Here is a 14,680-nt window from a genome sequence, read left to right as displayed (position 1 = left end):
TTCTAACCAGTGTGTGACATTACTAGCACTGCTGGACTCCCACGTGGCAGAGAAGTTTTGGGTGCCACCCGTCGGTGCCGTGCGATGCCTGTGTGCCACCCGTCGGTGCCGTGCGATGCCTGTGTGCCACCCGTCGGTGCCGTGCGATGCCTGTGTGCCACCCGTCGGTGCCGTGCGATGCCTGTGTGCCACCCGTCGGTGCCGTGCGATGCCTGTGTGCCACCCGTCGGTGCCGTGCGATGCCTGTGTGCCACCCGTCGGTGCCGTGCGATGCCTGTGTGCCACCCGTCGGTGCCGTGCGATGCCTGTGTGCCACCCGTCGGTGCCGTGCGATGCCTGTGTGCCACCCGTCGGTGCCGTGCGATGCCTGTGTGCCACCCGTCGGTGCCGTGCGATGCCTGTGTGCCACCCGTCGGTGCCGTGCGATGCCTGTGTGCCACCCGTCGGTGCCGTGCGATGCCTGTGTGCCACCCGTCGGTGCCGTGCGATGCCTGTGTGCCACCCGTCGGTGCCGTGCGATGCCTGTGGGCCACCCGTCGGTGCCGTGCGATGCCTGTGGGCCACCCGTCGGTGCCGTGCGAAGCCTGTGGGCCACCCGTCGGTGCCGTGCGAAGCCTGTGGGCCACCCGTCGGTGCCGTGCGAAGCCTGTGGGCCACCCGTCGGTGCCGTGCGAAGCCTGTGGGCCACCCGTCGGTGCCGTGCGAAGCCTGTGGGCCACCCGTCGGTGCCGTGCGAAGCCTGTGGGCCACCCGTCGGTGCCGTGCGAAGCCTGTGGGCCACCCGTCGGTGCCGTGCGAAGCCTGTGGGCCACCCGTCGGTGCCGTGCGAAGCCTGTGGGCCACCCGTCGGGGCCGTGCGAAGCCTGTGGGCCACCCGTCGGGGCCGTGCGAAGCCTGTGGGCCACCCGTCGGGGCCGTGCGATGCCTGTGGGCCACCCGTCGGTGCCAAAATAATACCATCCGTGTGCAAATAACGGCTCCATATATGTAATGTAATGACCGTTCTATACAATGTCCACATAATACTATTATATAATTCATACTAAGATTCCTGTGGTTACCATCCTCCGCTGCCCGGTCTTCTGAGGTGCCCCCCCCCCCCAACACTCCCTATAGCGCGGCCCTGGATCCCCTCATCTGCTCTGACGGTGAGATCTACATTTGGATTTGACCTCCATGTTTTATAGGGTTTAGATGTCTGGGATCCTTCACTTTTACCCGTTGTCTTTGTTCATATAAACTTTCATTTCCGCTTCATTCCAGGTGACCCAGAGATTCCCAGATTGTGACGACGACTCCTGCCCCAGCGCTGCCGACATAGGGTAAGTCAATAAATGTGGGGTCATTAACCTAGATGTGAGGAGCGCCCCGTCCCCCCATGTCCAGCACGTGCCTGATGATGAAGTAAACCAGCGGCCCGTGTCTTTTCTTCTGATCCGTGGGACCAACATAAAAACATAAAAATAAAGTTTATCCAAAAAGATAAAATGTCCTTTATATTCTACTAGGAAACCCCCATAAACACATGGGACCTGGTGGTAGGACATCGGCGACCGGCACGTTTATCTGCAGTAATGTTCCTTTAAAGGCCATGTACGCTATATATATATAAATATTTTTTTTAAATCAAATGTATTGCATTTTATTCATAAAGTAATAATAATTTTTAGATGCTTCGTATCCTGTATATTGGGCAGCTGATTCCTGCACCCGTCAGGTCTGCAGGACTGACGGGTTCAGTGACAGTGGGTCAGGCGCGCAGGATCGAGCGGCTATCGATTTACCTCTAAGTACATAACTTATGAGATCGATATCCGTTACACACAGGACCCGCTGACACTGACAGATACAGGGCTCAGATACAGCTGCTCTGTGTACAGGATACAAAGCAGCTGTATCTCAAAGTGAAGAATTTGTAATAAAAAGCGGTTACAAAGTTGCGCCAATCACACCGATACATTTCTATTTAAGAATAAAACGTTTTTAAAGGTGTACGTAGCCTTTAAAGGGTCATCCAGGACTGTCCATTAGTAACCTACCCTTAGAATAGCCATATATGATCGAGGGGTCCCACCCAGTGAATCAGAGGGCCACAGCCACTTTACATAGGAGTGTGGTTGTGCCTCACACTGTAGCTCAGGGCAGTACCAGGCACAGCCACCCTTGTATGTGTGGCGCTGCATCTGGATGAACCATGAGGGGGCTGCTACAGTGTCTCGTCCGTTCCGCTGATCAGTGGCTATCCTGGGGCGATCACCGCCGCTGATCTTGCGTTTAAGGATCGGCCATCCGTTAAAAGTACTGGAAAATCCTTCATCTTGATCAGACTTGTTACTGGGGGTGAGGTCTTCTGTCTATACTGGGAGGGTCGATGTCTGTATGAGATGGGAGTCCGGCTATGTCTCCTCACCTCTTCTCTGCTCCTTGCCTTGAAGATCTGACGCAGTGCGGTTGTTAGGGACTTGCTGCCTGACAACGCTATATAAAACCCTGTGGTTGTTACACTGTATCCCTAGCAACCAGTCTGTCCTGCTCAAAGCTGCATCGTCCCTGTGACGACCGCAGAGAAAGGGAGAAGCCGCCCCCATGTCCGTCACCATCTCAGCCGTGGTCTTATTAATCGGATTTTCAGGCGGAGGGCCCCTTTAACTTTTGCCGCTGGAGCCCCTAATACAGTAACTTCTTATTGTTTCCAGATATTTAAGGTGTCGTCATGGATTTTTCCAAATTACCGAAGATCAGGGATGAAGAACGGGAGAGCCGGTTCGGTTACGTGCACGGCGTCTCTGGGCCTGGTGAGTGCAGCGTTGGCGGTGTAACGTAATAACTCAATGTTATTATGGATGGAGCAGACGCAGACGCAGGCGGGTCATAGCTGCAGAGGTTTCCCAGTATGTGTTACACAGGCCAACCATTCATCACCGATCCCCTGCTGAGCATCTTATTCCACATTAAATCTACATCACTAGTCACATCCAGAGCTGCATTCACAGTTCTGCTAGTTGGCTGTTCGGTCTCTGCTGGCTTACAGTCTTAATATGTGATGGTTTCCATATGGCAACAACTAGCAAAATTTGATGCAGCTTTAGATGTGATTGGAGAATAACTCAAGATTAGTAAAGCCAAGTACATTACAGGGTTGTCTCAACAAGCGGACGACTCCTGCGTTATTACATGACGTCCTGAGCTGTCCATATCACAGTTGGGCTAGAAAGGCAGGGGTTGTGGTCCTCAAACCTGCTTATTAGTGTCACCTCAAAAGCTTACAATCTAAATCTATTAGGCAGCCGGTAAATGTTGTGCTGCTGTTTATTACTCCGTCAATGTCTGACTGGTTACTAGTTGTGCTCTTCTGTTTGTTATCCGTCCCTAGTCTTACAGCGATGGTTAATGTCGCAGGATGGCGCCGCGCAGTGATTTATAGATTGGTGCGCGCGCGGCTCATGGTGGTGAGATGTGACTTGTGGAGTCTATGGTTTTCCTGCTGTTTATTTTGGAGGCGATCCCATATATAATGTACATGTCTCCTGCACATTTTACTCCATGCAGTATAGGTCTGTGAGGCTCGTGTCCCAGGTCGGGGGAGGGGTGGATCGCATCCGCTGCGTGGTTTTATAATGATATATCCTTGTTGCTTCTTTTTCTTTCTTTTAACCCTTGGTCTTCTTTCTCGTGCAGTGGTGACAGCATCCAATATGGCAGGGGCTGCCATGTACGAGTTGGTGCGGGTAGGACACTCTGAGCTGGTCGGGGAGATCATTCGTCTGGAAGGAGATATGGCCACAATCCAAGTATATGAAGAGACCTGTATCCTTTCATCCCGATTTCTGGGACCGCAGCTGTTTTAGTAGCTCTAATGATGTAAATCTAATTGTCCCGATGTGGTTAGAAAGGATATTAGGGAAAATGCAAAACTCTGACTCCATGTGGGCTTGTTGCAATGTGCCAGTCTACTACTTCTCTGAGCGTAAGGAGGGTGAAGAGAAATAACAACTGTTCTGGAGGGGCAACCATGTAGTATTTATGTTTACCTCTGAGCACCATTGTACAGCTTACATATAGAATTAATCTCTACAAAAAAAGTTGGGTCACTGTGTACATACATTACATTACTGATCCTGAGTTCCATCCTGTATTATACTCCAGAGCTGCACTCACTATTCTGCTGGTGGAGTCACTGTGTACATACTTTTCTGATCCTGAGTTACATCCTGTATTATACTCCAGAGCTGCACTCACTATTCTGCTGGTGGAGTCACTGTGTACATACATTACATTACTTATCCTGTACTGATCCTGAGTTACATCCTGTATTATACTCCAGAGCTGCACTCACTATTCTGCTGGTGGAGTCACTGTGTACATACATTACTTATCCTGTACTGATCCTGAGTTATATCCTGTATTGTACTCCAGAGCTGCACTCACTATTCTGCTGGTGGTGTCACTGTGTACATACATTATATTACTTATCCTGTACTGATCCTGAGTTACATCCTGTATTATACTCCAGAGCGGCACTCACCATTCTGCTTGTGTGGTCACTCTGTACATACATTACATTACTTATCCTGTACTGATCCTGAGTTACATCCTGTATTATACTCCAGAGCTGCACTCACTATTCTGCTGGTGGAGTCACTGTGTACATACATTACATTACTTATCCTGTACTGATCCTGAGTTACATCCTGTATTATACTCCAGAGCTGCACTCACTATTCTGCTGGTGTACTCCCTGTGTACATACATTACATTACTTATCCTGTACTGATCCTGAGTTATATTCTGTATTATACTCCAGAGCTGCACTCACTATTCTGCTGGTGGAGTCACTGTGTACATACATTACATTACTTATCCTGTACTGATCCTGAGTTACATCCTGTATTATACTCCAGAGCTGCACTCACTATTCTGCTGGTGGAGTCACTGTGTACATACATTACATTACTTATCCTGTACTGATCCTGAGTTATATTCTGTATTATACTCCAGAGCTGCACTCACTATTCTGCTGGTGGAGTCACTGTGTACATACATTACATTATTTATCCTGTACTGATCCTGAGTTACATCCTGTATTATACTCCAGAGCTGCACTCACTATTCTGCTGGTGGAGTCACTGTGTACATACATTACAATACTTATCCTGTACTGATCCTGAGTTACATCCTGTATTATACTCCAGAGCTGCACTCCCTATTCTGCTCATCTGCTGTGTACAACCAAGGAGAGCAGATAGTAGCAGCACTAGTAAAGTGAAGACTATTTAGAAAGTTGCTTAATTTAACAATTGGGAAGCAAATGAACCACAACAAAACCATGTCCGTGCAGGATTGTACATAGGAGACTTCTGGTGACGTTCAGTGACGAGTCTTCAGCTGTGAACAGGCTTTTTATATGCTGGTAGATATTTTCATCATATGCGCAGGACTCGAGGTCAGATGTGGAGTTTGGTTTTTCTTGAGGTTTGAGTCTTTTGTGTACCATGTGAATTTCCTCAGCCTCGTGCAGCTGGTGTATCGGTTGGAGACCCTGTTCTACGCACCGGGAAGCCCCTCTCTGTAGAGCTGGGTCCTGGCATCATGGGATCCATATTTGATGGTATCCAGAGACCTCTCAAGGACATTAGTGACTCCACACAAAGTATCTACATCCCCAGGGGTGTAAACGTGTCCGCCCTGAGCAAAGACATCAAGTGGGAGTTCTCCCCTGTTAAGAGCCTTCGAGTAAGTGGACTGAAGAACATTTTGCAGCTCTGGCTGTGAAAGGAAACCGTCAGCAAGCTTGTTTCTATAATCTATACTATGGGGCACGTGATTTGCTGAGCTTCATTGTATCATTTTCTGTTTGTCCTGCAGGTCGGCAGTCACATCACAGGAGGAGATATTTATGGATCCGTATTTGAGAATTCCCTCATCAAGCATAAGATTATGCTTCCGCCTCGCAACCGGGGAACAGTCACCTACCTGGCCCCCCCCGGCCACTATGACACATCTGTAAGAAGTCATCGTTATGTGTAGTGGTAGAATCATTTTACATCAGATACAATTTTTATAATGTTTTATGTAGCAGATCTGCTAAAAAATTGACAAGACCTGTGCACCAATTACTACAGCGGTCAGACCAGGCGTACGTTGTACTAGAGTTTCCTAAAAGGGCAGCACTTACCGCCTTTCTGAATAGGGTCTACGGAGATTAAGCTGATTACAGGATGTCTTACTGCTGGGATCCCCAGCGATCACCCAAACCAAGTGTTTGATTGTGCTGCAGCGCCACCACAGGGGAAATGAAGCATTACACAGTTCTTTATGTGAATGGCCTGTCCATATAATGCATGGATGTGGCAGGTCCTCCGGAGCACAAATCCTGAAGGAAACCCCCAGTCCCAGTAACTCATGATTTCCTAGTGAAGTATTTAAAAATGGGATTTCTGAACAGGCCATAAAGCACAGCTCCACGTTTCACCATCCTAATGTTATAGAAATCTACACGTAATTGTCTGTACCTTCACGTTGCTTTCCTTGTCTTGTACCGATCCGGAGTTACATCAGGTCTCCTACTCCAGTCACATCCAGAGCTGAATTTATTCTTCTGCTGGTTGTCACCACTACGGACATAGAGTGAAGATATCACATTCATCTACGCTTTCATGTATGTGAACTCTACTTCTCCCACAATGCACTGCAGCGTAACATGTTCTGTAGAGTGACAGTAGTCAGTTGATCTGAGGTCCTGCTAGTTTTATAAGCCCAAAAATGGACCAGCAGAATTGTGAATACTGCTCTGGATGTGACGTGATGGGCGGTAAAATTTCAGCAAATTTTCTCCGCAGCATTTTCCACGGTTATAAATCTAGATCTGTTGGGCATTTCCTCAGAGACCGTACAGAATCTGTCGTGTTCAGCCAGTGCTTTTCCTTCCCTCCTAGGACGTGGTGCTGGAGCTGGAGTTTGAGGGTGTGAAGGAGAAGTTCACAATGGTCCAAGTGTGGCCTGTAAGAACCGTCCGTCCAGTGACTGAGAAGCTGCCCGCAAATTACCCGCTGCTGACGGGCCAGAGAGTGCTGGATGCTCTGTTCCCGTGAGTTCTTAAAGGGATAGTACAGTCCCGTGTACATAAAGCTAAAGGGGTTGTCCCAAGATCGACATTTATCACTTATCCATAGGACCGGTGACCAATGTATGATCGCTACGGATCCGATTACTGGCACCCCCAGTGATCACAAGAACGGGTCCTGATGCCCCGCTCCTCCCCACCACAAGACCGCAATGAGGAGAACTCCGAATGGAGCGGCACCACACGCTCGTCCGCTGCCATAATTAAAGTGTATGGAACTGTCAGAGACCACTGCGCTTCATTCAAGCTCTGCGGATGCGCAATGAGGAGGAATAGGCCTCGGGACCCCAATATTAACCATCAGTGGGGGTGCCAGCAATGGGTCCCCCAACGATCAGACATTTATCACCTATACTGTGTATTGGGATAAATGTGATTAGTGGGACAACCCTCTTAATTATTGTATAATGAATAGTTTTGCAGCCTAATCTACTTTTCAATTTTATTTCCTTACCAATTTCAAGATCTCTGCTTGCTTTCTGCGGGTACAGTTTTGTTTCCTAAACCGAATACGTCTCACAGCTGAGGTTTTGTTACATGTGTTTCCATTCTAGACAATCCCGTCCGCTAAACAGTTGAGTCCCTAGACTGTTGCGTTTTACCTGCGCTAACACATTGTATCAAACTATCAGGACAGGAGAGGTTTGAGCTGCTGCTGTGTTTACCAAAGATTGTCTCAACTGGATACAATCTAACAGACCCTCAGCTGTGACCAGTGCTATTTCTGTACAGGTTTTCAGACCATGTATATAAGACTATTTCCATATGCTGACAGGAAGCAGTGATCTTTAAATTGGGCAAATTGATTAAGCTGAATAGCTGGAAAAAATACTAAAATCTACGCCTGCGCGATGCAGTGGTAAAGTGTTGTTGCTTTAATGTTGAAGGATCGTTCCACTCAAAGCTGATTGTGTTAAGCCTAGTGCGGAGGAGGCGGAGCATGACACGGGTTCTGTTGTGTGTCCTCTCAATGTGCCGCATGTGTGATTCCTTCCTCAGGTGTGTGCAGGGCGGGACCACCGCCATCCCAGGGGCTTTTGGTTGCGGTAAGACGGTGATCTCACAGTCCTTGTCTAAGTACTCAAACAGTGACGTCATCATCTACGTGGGATGCGGAGAAAGAGGGAATGAGATGTCTGAAGTGCTGCGAGACTTTCCTGAGGTAAGACCCCGGCTTCTCAGGCTGCCCATACTCGTGAGCGAAAAGGTCTGTTTGAAAGATTTACGAGAACGATCATTCGCGATGGCCTGCCGGATATGTGGTCGGCCTGTACTACGTGTGTACAGCATGATCTATAGGTGTTTAAGCCCCTCCCATTGTAAGCCGGTGCATTAAAGGAACACGCAGCCATGTCCTCTCCAGAGCCGTTGCCTTTAGTTTGGACCGCAGTGAAGAGCTCCGTGACATGTGGAAATCATCTGGTCTGCCCCTGCCGGCACGTTTAGACTGCCGCCCCCGCGTCATTCACTACTTGGCTTTGTTCGCCCTCCTCCTGCTTCTTAATGTGAGCGACGTCACTCACACACATTTAGGAGCAGAAGGGCGGACGGAGCCAAGTAGTGTCGCTCCCTACCAGTGAATGTGGCGGTCTGAGTGAGGTCGGTGACTACCAGGGAGTGGTCCAGTCGCCTGAGCTCAGGTGACTGGATCGGTCCACTCCAGTGCTGGCATGCACCGACCTCACTCAGACCGCCACCACCTCATTCACTGGTAGGGAGCGACACTACTTGGCTCCGTCCGCCCTTCTGCTGAAATTTAGTTGATAATTTTGTATGGCCTGAAAATGTTCTAAATCTCCATATGGCCCTTGATAGAAAACAAGTTTCCCCACCCCTGTCCTACAAAGTAGTGTTGATTTAGGTGTGTTGCCGACTGCAGCTGCATCTCATTGTATAGTTCATACCCAACACCGTGTCCTATCATGAAGGCTACGTCTGGTATATAGTTATGTTACATACATTACTGCGTTAATTGCGGGTCTCTTTATTGGTTATTTACATAAAAAATTATGTTTTGCTCAGTTTCGTAGTTACATGTGGGAATTATTTTGTCTTTTTTTTGCCATAACAGCGACTAGTTACTAATCTGTATTATACTCCAGAGCTGCACTCACTTTTCTGCTGGTGGGGGTCACTGTGTACATTACTTATCCTGCACTGATCCTGAGTTACATCCTGTATTATACTCCAGAGCTGCACTCACTTTTCTGCTGGTGGGGGTCACTGTGTACATTACTTATCCTGCACTGATCCTCAGTTACATCCTGTATTATACTCCAGAGCTGCACTCACTTTTCTGCTGGTGGGGGTCACTGTGTACATTACTTATCCTGTACTGATCCTGAGTTACATCCTGTATTATACTCCAGAGCTGCACTCACTATTCTGCTGGTGGAGTCACTGTGTACATACATTATATTACTTATCCTGTACTGATCCGGAGTTATATCCTATATTATACTCCAGAGCTGCACTCACTATTCTGCTGGTGGAGTCGCTGTGTACATACATTACTTATCCTGCACTGATCCTGAGTCACATCCTGTATTATACTCCAGAGCTGCACTCACTATTCTGCTGGTGGAGTCACTGTGTACATATATTACATTACTTATCCTGTACTGATCCTGAGTTACATCCTGTATTATACTCCAGAGCTGCACTCACTATTCTGCTGGTAGTCACTATGTACATACATTACATTACTTATCCTGTACTGATCCTGAGTTACATCCTGTATTATACTCCAGAGCTGCACTCACTATTCTGCTGGTGGAGTCACTGTATACATACATTACATTACTTATCCTGTACTGATCCTGAGTTACATCCTGTATTATACTCCAGAGCTGCACTCACTATTCTGCTGGTGGAGTCACTGTGTACATACATTACATTACTTATCCTGTACTGATCCGGAGTTACATCCTGTATTATACTCCAGAGCTGCACTCACTATTCTGCTGGTTGTCAGTGGAATAAGTAACCAAGCTCGTGGGCAGAAATTGCCTAACCGCATAGCTGAGCTCCTATGATGCAGGGGGCAGTTAGTTTCTCCTATATCAGATGACTGTACAATGTCTGGTGGAAAGACAATAATTCCCAGGATGCAAGTCTCCAGAACAAGCAGGGAATGCTGGGAGATTTCAGCACTGCACCAAATACTTAGGCCTCATGCACACTTCCATCACCGTTTTCACGGCCGTTTTTCATGGATCCGTGTGTCCGTGATTGGAAGTGTGTACTCCGTGTTCACTTCTGTGTTTCAGTTTCCGAGAGGAAACCAACCCGTTCACACAATGTACACGATATTGTGAGCGCCGCGCATGGAACTCGCTGTCCAGGGTGCTGAAGGAGTTACTGCCGATCACTGCAGCCCCTTAACTCTTTCAGCACCCTGGACAGAGACGACCGCTGGACAGGGAATAGCATGTGCGGCGCTCACAATATAGATTAATGGTTCATTACAAAAAACCCGCAACAAAAATAAAATTACTACTTACCCAGAACTCCCTGCTTCTTCCTCAAGTCCGGCCTCCTGAGATGTTTCAGACCATGTGACCGCTGCAGCCAATCACAGGCTGCAGCGGTCACATGGACTGCCGTGTCATCCAGGGAGGTCGGACTAGAGGAAGAAGAGGGACGCGTCACCAAGGCAACGGCCGGGGAACGTATGAACTGATTTTTCTTAATATCGCTGCGTTCCAGGACTGATCAGCAGCCTCTTCTCTCTATCAGTGCTGACAGAGAGAAGGGGCTGCCGATTTAGTACAGTGTGATATGTCTGTATGTGTACTTCTGCCCGCCCGGCTGTTGCTAGGCAACGGCTCCTTCACACACGGATGCCTTCCGTGTGCCTTCAGTTTTTTTGACGGCCCCATTGACTTGCATGGGCCTCCCGGTCACGGAATCTCGGACCAAAGTAGGACATGCTCTATTTTTGTCGCAACGGAGCAACGGGACCATCAAAAAAACTGAAGTGTGCATGGCCCCATTGAAATGAATGGGTTGGGGTGCGAGCCGTCAGAAAAACGGATAGCGCCATGAAGGAAAAAACTGAAGTGTGCATGAGGCCTTAGAAATGCTTATAAAGCCTGGTAAATGCTGTCCACATTAAAGGGGGTTGTCAAGTGTGTACATAAAAAAAAAAGGGGGTCCTCAGCGAGAACCTTCTCACTCCTAATCTAAAATGGCGCCGGTATCTCAGAGAAACGCCAAATTCTGAAAAGATCCTAAAATTGTGCGTAGTTGATGCAGCAGAGTCCAGTCGGTCTCTGGAGACTTTATTGCGGTCTCTTCTGTTACCCCGTGAACTATGTTTGACCTCACGCCCGCCGTCGCCTCGGCTGCGCTCTCGGGTTAGGAGCAGCTGTTCTTCTTGGCGCACGTAGTTTGTTTTCACTCTTTACAGCCGGATCTTACATGGAAACTTGTTTTCTGATCTGTGTTTCAGCTGACAATGGAGGTGGACGGTAAAATAGAAAGTATCATGAAGAGAACCTCTCTGGTCGCGAACACATCCAACATGCCTGTCGCTGCCAGAGAAGCCTCCATCTACACTGGTGAGGACTGGGTGCGCTGTCACCCCCTGCTGGTCACACCCCAGTCATGCAGGTTGCAGCATTGAATGTGGTACTTTCTACCTTGCAGGGATCACGCTCTCCGAGTATTTCAGAGACATGGGCTATCACGTCAGTATGATGGCCGACTCCACCTCTCGCTGGGCTGAGGCGCTCAGAGAAATCTCCGGACGTTTAGCAGAAATGCCTGCCGGTGAGTAACCGGGCCGAGCAAGGACCGATATGAACAGACGAGTCACACGACCTAGATTGGGGGGTTTAGATTGGGGTTGGATTCCCTATTAACCCCTTCATGATCCCAGTCAATCCTTCATAGATTAAATTTTTTTTCCTGCACATCAGCGCTACCTACTGTGCAGGTAATCTCCGCACAGCTCTATTCAAATAAATGGGACTGTGTTGTAAATCCCCAGAGAGCTGGTGTTGGGGAGCGCCGCTGTGCAGGGTTAAAATTGTGACCTGCTCTGGCCCCTCGATTCTACGGCTGACCATACGTTTTAGACCGCTGTTAGCTGAATGATCGTTTGGCCGACCGCTATCCCCCCCCCCCCCCCAATACGCGTTCACGCCCGGCCGATCCACCGGTATGGAGCAGCGGTGGTCGAGCGTGCGCGGTGCCCTCCATTTAAATTCAACCTCCGCTCTATCCAAACTGGAAGTCCCCAGTAATCTTACATTTATCCTGTGCATGGGGGATATATATTGGTGGTCAAGCCCATTGAAGGTCTGCGGATCCCGCACCGGAGCCTCCCATCCTCCACCTTCCACTTTTGATTTTCTACTATTCACAATAAAGGGGCGATGGAAAGCTGCGTGCGCACAATATACAGTCCCATGGGTGTGCCGATCCGAGCCTGTTGGGGGGGACGGTTCAGATACGTGACCTACCGATGAACATGACGCATTCTGGTAAAAGAAAAAAAGTTTGGTACCGTGTTTAAAATGCGTGTGTGTTTACTCCCTGTACAGACAGCGGTTATCCCGCCTACCTGGGAGCCCGATTGGCTTCTTTCTATGAGCGAGCCGGACGGGTGAAGTGTCTTGGAAACCCCGAGAGGGAAGGCAGCGTCAGCATTGTGGGGGCGTAAGTATTATAGAGGGGGGGGCCACCATGGTGTAATGTCACTGCAGGGCTCCGAGCTGAACTAGTGACCACATATCCGCTGAAGGGCCAAAGACGGAGCTTGAAGGTCACGTCCCCCTCCCAAGAATTATTTCATAGCTGTGATCAGCGTCCTATGTCTCCTGCTCCGCTGTAAGAGTGACCGGTGACTTGCGCCCCTTCTATTGAGTGCATTAGGGGCCCCCTCCCAACTATCAGACATTTTTGGCAGATCCTATGGCCAGATTCCCCTTTTAACAAATCCTGTAATAACGAGGAAGGGTCAGGGCTCGAGCAGGTTACAAAGCCAATGCAGTCTCTGATATTTGCATTTTGCCTGGATCTAAAGGGTTAAATGCGGTCATTCCGGTAATAAGCGCCAGATCACACACGAGGAATCTGACGTCCTGCCAATGTCCTCAACGGCAGCCAAGAGAAACTGGAGTCAGAGGTGCGAGAACCCAGCCGCCTCCACCACGCCCGCATGTGGGCGTCTGATCGCACTGCTTGCACTTTAATAGCCCAGTAGGGGGGGGGGGTTTATAGCCGTTTTCTTAAATTCCCAAAACGCAGAGATTCCCTCCAAAGTTAATTCTTCATCCAGGATTATTAGCTGATCGTGATGGCCGGGATCAAAAGCCCAACTAGTCCACCCATCCGCCCTTCAATGCACTTAAAGGGGTTGTACGAGAAACAGCGGCATCCGCAGGCTGTGTCTGGTGTGGCAGACCAATCCCATTAACTTGAATTGTGCTAAGCTGCAATACCAGACATGGCCCAAGGTTCAGAGTGGCGCTGCTTCAGGCAATAAAGCAGACTTTGTTGAGTAGTTTTGGTTTTTACTTTTGTACCAATTTAGTTAAACCACAACTTATACTCCATTTACATCCAGAGCTGCGCACATAATTCTGCTGCCCGGTATCCACCCCCTTTGACAGCTTAGTTGCATATCACGCAAGAAGATTTTTTTTTTATTTTTTTAGATCAAATGTAGTTTCTGTTCGGAGCTCCACTTCTCCCACAATGCACGACAGCGGGGCGTGCCCTCTACTCATTTAACCCATAGTTGTCATCGTGCGGTTGGTCGGCCTGAGGGCAGAGATGGTGTAATTCATGATGTAGTGGAGGGAGCCGGGATCCCTACTCATGTTGTTTTTCTTGTGTTTGAATCTTAGTGTGTCGCCCCCTGGTGGAGACTTCTCAGATCCCGTCACCTCCGCCACGCTGGGTATCGTACAGGTAATGTCTGACCTTCTCTTTCCCCCATGAGTTAATCGCTGTTGATGAGCTGCAGATATAATGAAAGTTTATTTAGCGCGGGGTGAATCTGATGTGTCTGAAGGGCGGAGCATGACTTCTATCTTTAGTGTTTTTGGAGTCTGTGTCGTGCTCCACCCACTCAGACCCCGCACTAGACATAACACAATGCATCAGTCCCCGAGTGTTCCTTTAAGGGCTCACGTACAAAATGACAAGCTCCCATCATCTTCTAATGTAAAGGATAAGAAATACATGACATCGGCCTTCCGGAAACAGCGCCACACCTGTCCATGGGTCGTATGTGGTATTACATCTCAGCCCCACTTTAATGAATCTGAGCTGCAATACCAGACGTGGTGGACAGACGCCGTTTTTCTAATCCTGGACAAACCCTTCAATCTTTTCCCGTCGCTGATCTATAGATCTACGTCGGGAAAGGGTCTATAAATATGGCACCCGCTCAGAAGCAGAGCGGGCGCCGGTGCCGTCGGGTCTCTGATATGTTGCACCCAGCGGCAATGCATGCGATCAGAAAAATATCTGATCGCAAGCGTTTAACCCCTTAGATGTGGCCACCGGCTTGTGAACGCCCCCAGCTCTGTTACAGGAAGATTT

At 48.8% G+C, this 14,680-nt stretch overlaps 1 protein-coding gene across 1 annotated transcript in view; it reads left to right on the top strand.

The window, feature by feature from the left end:
- ATP6V1A (ATPase H+ transporting V1 subunit A) overlaps nt 1–14,680 on the top strand; it is an 80,538-nt gene that overhangs the window by 7,666 nt on the left and 58,192 nt on the right. The window contains exons 2-12 of the mRNA XM_075851249.1: nt 1,264–1,322; nt 2,697–2,795; nt 3,679–3,807; nt 5,519–5,733; nt 5,866–6,003; nt 6,936–7,087; nt 8,123–8,285; nt 11,577–11,685; nt 11,774–11,896; nt 12,673–12,787; nt 13,981–14,046. Coding sequence (XP_075707364.1) covers nt 2,714–2,795; nt 3,679–3,807; nt 5,519–5,733; nt 5,866–6,003; nt 6,936–7,087; nt 8,123–8,285; nt 11,577–11,685; nt 11,774–11,896; nt 12,673–12,787; nt 13,981–14,046 — 1,292 coding nt within the window. The 5' untranslated portion in view covers nt 1,264–1,322; nt 2,697–2,713. The remainder of the gene's footprint in view (nt 1–1,263; nt 1,323–2,696; nt 2,796–3,678; nt 3,808–5,518; nt 5,734–5,865; nt 6,004–6,935; nt 7,088–8,122; nt 8,286–11,576; nt 11,686–11,773; nt 11,897–12,672; nt 12,788–13,980; nt 14,047–14,680) is intronic.

The sequence above is a fragment of the Rhinoderma darwinii genome, chromosome 2, assembly GCF_050947455.1.
Source record: "Rhinoderma darwinii isolate aRhiDar2 chromosome 2, aRhiDar2.hap1, whole genome shotgun sequence".
Lineage (NCBI taxonomy): Eukaryota > Metazoa > Chordata > Amphibia > Anura > Rhinodermatidae > Rhinoderma > Rhinoderma darwinii.
The sequence above is the reverse complement of the archived record's forward strand: the minus strand, read 5'-3'. Positions and strand labels throughout refer to the sequence as shown.